The sequence below is a fragment of the Setaria italica genome, chromosome VIII, assembly GCF_000263155.2.
Source record: "Setaria italica strain Yugu1 chromosome VIII, Setaria_italica_v2.0, whole genome shotgun sequence".
Classification (NCBI taxonomy): domain Eukaryota; kingdom Viridiplantae; phylum Streptophyta; class Magnoliopsida; order Poales; family Poaceae; genus Setaria; species Setaria italica.
In genome coordinates this window covers 34,511,679-34,518,144 of record NC_028457.1, presented here as the reverse complement: position 1 = coordinate 34,518,144, position 6,466 = coordinate 34,511,679, and the positions used below count along the sequence as shown (strand labels likewise).

The 6,466-nt window shown below is 50.9% G+C and overlaps 3 protein-coding genes across 3 annotated transcripts in view; 1 reads left to right on the top strand and 2 right to left on the bottom strand.

Annotated features, from left to right (window-relative positions):
• Positions 1-1,095, bottom strand: part of LOC101771841 (monosaccharide-sensing protein 3) — a 6,294-nt gene extending 5,199 nt beyond the window's left edge. Inside the window, exon 1 of the mRNA XM_004979689.3 lies at positions 882-1,095. The gene's annotated coding sequence lies outside the window, so the exon portion shown is untranslated. The remainder of the gene's footprint in view (positions 1-881) is intronic.
• Positions 1,096-3,167: 2,072 nt separating this feature from the next.
• On the bottom strand, positions 3,168-3,876 carry LOC101780778 (probable non-specific lipid-transfer protein 2). The gene has a single exon (XM_022829263.1). It carries the CDS (start codon positions 3,818-3,820, stop codon positions 3,494-3,496), a length of 327 nt encoding a protein of 108 aa, XP_022684998.1. The 5' UTR covers positions 3,821-3,876; the 3' UTR covers positions 3,168-3,493.
• A 2,392-nt stretch (positions 3,877-6,268) lies between these two features.
• LOC101771443 (oligouridylate-binding protein 1B) overlaps positions 6,269-6,466 on the top strand; it is a gene marked incomplete at its 5' end in the record, with an annotated part of 5,906 nt that continues 5,708 nt past the window's right edge. Inside the window, one exon of the mRNA XM_012848363.3 lies at positions 6,269-6,420. Coding sequence (XP_012703817.3) covers positions 6,269-6,420 — 152 coding nt within the window. The remainder of the gene's footprint in view (positions 6,421-6,466) is intronic.

Below are 6,466 nucleotides of genomic sequence, written 5' to 3'. Positions count from 1 at the left end.
CGCAAGTATGAATAAGGCTGCCAACCTTTAAACTTACTTATTTCCTGTTTATCTTTTGTCTATGTCCTTTGCTAGCATTTTCCCTGTTTCTAGGATCTTTTTATTTCTCTTAACATTTACTAGCTCAGCTTACAGATTATCATATACATTATAGTCTTTGCGGGGGGGGGGGGGGGTATTGAAATCGACGGTATGTAAACGCTCGGGAAATCCAATCAAGTCCATACAACCAATGCTAGCCGCTCGGTTCATCTCTCACATTTTTTGCTGTCCTTAACTTAAATCACATGACCTGACAGACCATGCCTCGGAGAGATTCTGTGGTTTCATTGTTTCATTCCATCGATGTCAGCGGGAACACATGACCCCACATACAGAAATCGACAAACGCAGTAGACATGGTGGGTAACGATATACATGGAAACGTGTTACGTTTCCCGATCCGAAGCAACCACCCGCCCTCACACATCATAAAAGTTCTTTTTTCTAAAATCAAGAGAGGCCAGCTAATTTCACCGATATGGGTAGACAGCCCCAAAAGCCAACCCATTCCTGCAATCCATACCAATACCCTCATTTATAGCCAACCCAGTCACATACCAATTCCACGTATCATCTACAATCACATCCAGCCAAAACAAAAAGGTCAGAATTTTACGGCGAAGATACCCGCCGGCACACACTACTAGCACCGCCAGGCATGGACGAAAGCCAGCCGTCACCCCCTCGAACCCGCACTGGCCCGCGCGAGACGGCAAGGGATTCCGCTCCCGCGCGCGCCGACATCCCCGCCGCACCCACCATCACCCCGCGATTCTCCAATTCCCCCCCCATCCCCACTGCAAGATGACGCGAGACGGGGAGGAACGAGAAATCCTCACCTGTGAGCGCGCGGATTGACGAGACGGAGCCAGCTGGAGGGGGGCAGGAGGCACGGGGCGGAAGCGGCGAGGCCGGGTCCCCGCCGCGCGCCGGCCGGTAGGGGGCGCCGGGAAAGAGACGCGACGGCGGCAGCCGGCAGCGGGGAGACTGGCGATGATGATTAGATTAGCCGAGGGGGAGAAGAGAGAGAGGAAAATGGGGGTGGCATTGCACTAGTGAGGTGAGGCCAGTTTAACCCGGCAGGCACGGCTCGGTCAGTCAGATCCGCTGGGCTGCGACGCCGCCGTCCGTTTGTGGATCAACGGCCCGTAGTGTCCCAGCTGGCGGAGGCCTGGTTCTCGTCGATCATCACAGCCCACGGTGGACTGGCGATCAACGTGTTTACCAATGGGGGAGCTATGCAGAAACCCGCGTGTGTCTATACTAAGTGTGAAGTGTAATGTCGGTTAATCGCCTCTCAAAAAATGATTGAGTAGGATTAGAGGGGATTGAGAGGATTTTGACTTGTAATAATCCCTTCCAACCTCTCCAATCCTGTTCAAACAGAACAAGATCTAATTTGAGCAAAGCCCTATACTAAGTGTGACGACATCGGTTATGTAAGATAATTTCTTTTAGTGGCACATGACATATGTCTATCGACGATAAAGCATTTGTTGTTATTGCTTCGTTAATCTTTAGATCCAAAATACCAAATTATAGGTGTTCATAAAGGTAAGATGTATGTGCATGTGTTCGTAACGACAACATCACATGCACTGTGTTGTGTGGGAGAAAATTTAACATACACATGTTCCACTTGGTTTTTTATGTAGTTCTTTGCGGTCTCTTTTATTGATCTAGGATAATGATATCCCTAACTCACATAAGTGAAACGTTGCATGAAGATCCCTCTTTTATAAATGAACAAAAACTAATCACAATGCAACAAAATCGGGCATCATATATCATCTCCAATGGTACACACGAAGTACAATGAACAAGGCTGCTAGAATAATCAATTAATCAAACATGGGCTCGCTGCCTCCAGCAGTTCATCATCACCGAATGACAACATGGATGACACGTGGACATAGCTCGTGCCAAGGGAAGAGACAGGATAGGATAGGCAATAGACGGATACGACGGAAACGAATCGCTCTGTGTTGATTGACTCGTGCGCACAAACACCAAATCAGTCAAGGACTCAAGGTCGTTTCTGGAATCAACATGCGTGGCGCCCCTCTCTTTTTTCTTCTTGCATTGCTAGCTAGACCACAAAAAAATCAAATTGATCTTATAAATTTAATTTTACCTTTTCAGTTGAAACATCTTTAGCGGTTAATTTGATGGTGGAATAGCTTGTTTGTACATATCAAAATTTGACTATATAGTAAAAATTCTAACAGGAGTGGAATCGAGTAGCTTCTTTTGGTGGGATAAAGACAAACTATAATTAATAAATAAGCAGTACAAATATCCACACACACGTGCGTAGTTTGGTGGAAAATAACATTATAAGTTTATAAGGGCACCAGTTATACAGCACCCTAGTTTTAAGGTGGGACCCAGCAATGATTTGATGTTACATGTTGTATTAGCTCCAATGTATAGAATCAGGTTGAATCTATGAACATGGGACCCGCAGCCCTCCATCTCTCTTCTCTCCCATTTTCCCTATATTATATTGCATGGGACCTGGTTCTATGTATGGAAAAAAACCTGATTCCATATAGAATCAGCTTCACAGTGTATAGGACCTGGTTCCATAAGAGAGAGAAAAACATAAGACCAGCTAAGAACCACACATTGGAGAGGCCCTAACTTCCGTCCACGAAATTAGAATCACTTTAACAGCCACGCCCCTCCACTATGTTGCTCAACTTCCAGCACATCCACATTTAGTAGATCTTGACATGGAGTTTAGAGGGCGTACATATAAGTTATTACTATGCTTTAATTTGGTTATCTTTGTCTTTGTGGCATTCTTCCATATCAAATGTGTAGGAACGGGAAGGTCCGTGGCACTTTTTTTTCAACGTCTTATGTTTCAATTTTGGATAAGGAAATATTACATGGTTCAACCATGCGTGTCTTTGTTTCCCTTTGCGCTTGTATATGTAATGATCCAAACTGGAAATCGACTACAATATTCATCAGGACGTCTGGGTGGTGTGAAAGATTTTAGATCAAAGTTCGAGACCGCTTAGGTATCCACACCGCCACCATGGGTTTTTGTAAGAATCAGTGACCTTTTCGCTAGATTTAGAGATACAAGAGCACACCTCATCTATTGCATGAATCTTTAGTATATTATACTACTGTTATGATAACAAGGACTTGATGGGTACAAAACAGTTTTACTTCAACAATTTAGAGGAGATGTAGCGCGTCCAAAAGATTACGCTATGAATGCAATATGCACGGAACTAATGCAAGCATACAAATGTACGGAGGAGTGCTCGTAACAACCGCAACAAACAAATTAAGCCACAAGTGTGCCACCACAAATTTTGTTTGAGGGCACCACAAGTTCATAAACCCCCGTATGAACGAACCGTCCTCGGATTTATTCACGACACGAGTAATATAACCACCCATAGGTTTTACACGGCGCGCGCGCGTCTAGAGCTCAGCCGCAGCGCGGCATGGGCAGCCTGCAGACGGCGAAGAGGCGCGCCGCCTTGGGGCTCCGGATGTAGCTCCCGTAGTTTGGGCTCCGCGCGTACCCGCACAGGCACGCCTGCTGCGCCCGCAGCTGCGCGCAGCACGCCGCCGGCACCGCGCCGCCGAACAGCGCCGGACCCGCGCACGGCGTCAGCTGCCCAGGGTTGCACGCCGCCGCCGCCGCCGCAGCCGCAGCCGCAGCCGCAGCTGCATCCGTCGCCGTCGCCGCGGCGGCCAGCAGCAGCAGGAGGCCGAGGGCCGCGGCGCACGCCATCGCCGACGGTTTCGTCATCTAGCTCGAGTTCTCGGCCGATCGAGAGACCTGCTGAACTGAAGGGTGATGTTTTGCGGTGGTGCGATGATATGATGATGCGCGCTGTCGTGCCGGAGTGGTGTGGGTGGGTGCTATTTGTAGCCGGCCGTGGCGCCGCGCGCGGTTGGTGAAGGCGAAGGTATAGTAGCCATGGGCGCGTGCATGGCGGCTACGTGGCGACGATGACGCCCTCGCCCCGGCCGCTTGACGGGCCGGCGCGCGAGGAGCTGGCCGGGGAGATGGATCGGTGCATGAGTGCGTGTGCGAGAGCTAGCGTGCGACAGCTAGCGGCGGCCGGCGGTGGCGTACGTCGTCGATCGTGATTAGGTGGGCGTTGCGAGCGTGAATTGAATCGGATGCCTTGGTCGTCTGATGGAGTACTGTGAGTTGGGACGTGTATGATGTGTGTACTCTGCTCAAGTGAATCCTGGATTCCTGGTAACTACGATCGGTCACGGGTCCTATGCACGTCCATTGCTCGTTCGTAGGTGCTGCCACCTTTTTTTTTTGTTTGTTTCGGTGATCATGTCCATTCTCTTGGTGTAGAGTACAAACCCATTTTCACCTCGGAGCTAGCTAAACCCAGAAACTGCATGCATAACTGTGATTGTACAGCCTGCTAGCTAGTGTGGTGGCATCCTCAAGTCTGCACATTATTCATGCCACACTTGCCTTGAGATTTTTTTAAAAAACAAATATATAAAAATTGATGTAGTAAGCAACATATTTTTTTCACATGCATGTTACATTAAGCTTTGATGCTCCGAATATTTTTTTTTACTGGGAGTTGGATTGTAGAATAATGATTGGAGATGATTAGAGAAATACATGTATGCTTTGGTGCAATAATCTTGGGTTCGCACGTGCTCTTTGCATCGCCACTTAAACAAGTTCATGCACGTTGCAGGGACTCAACTTCTCGTTTCTTCTACCAATCATCCGTGCACATACTGCTTTGTGTTCTGCCTCGAAACCGTGGGTTATTCTCGTGGGGCAGCCTCCTGACTCCGGGGGACGCGTGGCGACGACTCGACGAGCTCTTCGTTGCCAGCACGGATGCGATCCAAAGGGCAAGCGCCGCCGTGAAGTTCTGGCGGTCGGGTGGGTGCACGGCCGCGCGCGAGCAATCGAGTCGAGTCCTGTGCTCCGGCAATCCGGCTGGAGCACGCGCGTGGCGTCGGCTACCAAACAATCCGTCTCTCGGGCCGCATGTGGCGATTGGTGAGCTACTTTTTCTCTAACCCGGGGTGATCAGAGCTGCTAGATCGTCTGTGCGCCAAGATCCTTTGAAGCTCCATTTTCAGAGGACATGTAGCCACGAGAAAAGACAATAAAGTAGGTCTTACACCACCAAACCTTTGAAGCTGGATATCATGGAGATTATGCTTATTTCAATCATGTTGCTTATGTCTTGTCCTCGTAGCTCTAAGAAAAATCATGAAGCTTTCACATGCTAGGTGTGCTTCTTCTCTTATAATGTCATTCTCTTCACCCTCTCATGATGTTTTTTCCGTAAAAATACCTTTGTAGAATTTGTTGACACGATTAGGAAGCTAGTCATTTCGCATATTGGAAGCCACAGGGACAGCCAAGGTGGATCCCGGTAACGTTAATCAAATCCAGATATCAACGTACAATTAAGGAGTCAATAAAAACAATAATTCACTAATAACACATGCAGATTGCAAAATCAGCCCATGCACCGTCCTGCCACGTGGTGCGCAACGACACAAGTCCTGATCGCAGCAGCAGAGGCCACACGGAGCCCGGCACACGCCGGATCCCCCGGCCTGTCTCACTGTCCTGCTCCTCTTCCTGCCCCCTATCCGCTCTCTCCGCACCCCGCTCCGTGACCCCGGCTCACGTACACCCTCCCAAGCCCTCCCTCCCTGCTGTGCGGGCCCACCAACCAGTCCCCCGCCCCAGCCGCCACGCCACGTCACCCCCGGCGCACCGCAGTCCATGCACCGCGCCTTGCCGCGGCGCCCGTGCTCCGCGCCTCCGGCCAACCCACACTTTGCATCCCGCCCCCTCGCACTTTTCCGTAACCGCAACCCAGCCCCTTCTAGAAGCACCCCAGCCACTGACACGGCGGGCGCAGTTGGAAATCGCGGCAATCCCAGGGGCTGAACCGAAAACCTCCGCGGGCGCACGCGGAAATATCCTCTCGCCCCGCGCCCGACGGCCGGCGGCACCCCGCAACGCCTCCGCGCTCGCCTTCTTCTTCTCTTCCCCCCCTCGGCTTCGAGGGTTTTCTTTTCTCTTTTCTTTTCCTTTTTTTTCTTTTTATTTTCTTTTTATTTTCTTTTCTTGTTCCTCCCGTTGGGGTTTCCCCCCCACCCCACCGGCGACGAAACCCTAACTAATAATCGGCGGGGGGAAGGCGGTCGCTCGCCGGCGGCATGCACCAGCAGCAGCAGCGGATGAAGCAGGCGGCGGCGGCGGCGGCGGGCCGCGGCGCAGCAGCAGCAAGCAGCTGATGCAGCAGGCGCTGCTCCTGCAGCAGCAGCAGCAGCAGCCGCAGCCGCCCTTGTTCCCCGGGGCAACACCCGCACCCCCGGCCTCCTCGCCGCGCCGCAAGGTAGGAAGGACCTCTACTCACTTTCCCATCTGTGTTTTTTCTTT

Excerpts from the sequence above, each read along its gene's own strand:
- LOC101780778 (XM_022829263.1), bottom strand. The coding sequence starts at position 3,820 with ATGACGAAACCGTCGGCGATGGCGTGCGCCGCGGCCCTCGGCCTCCTG.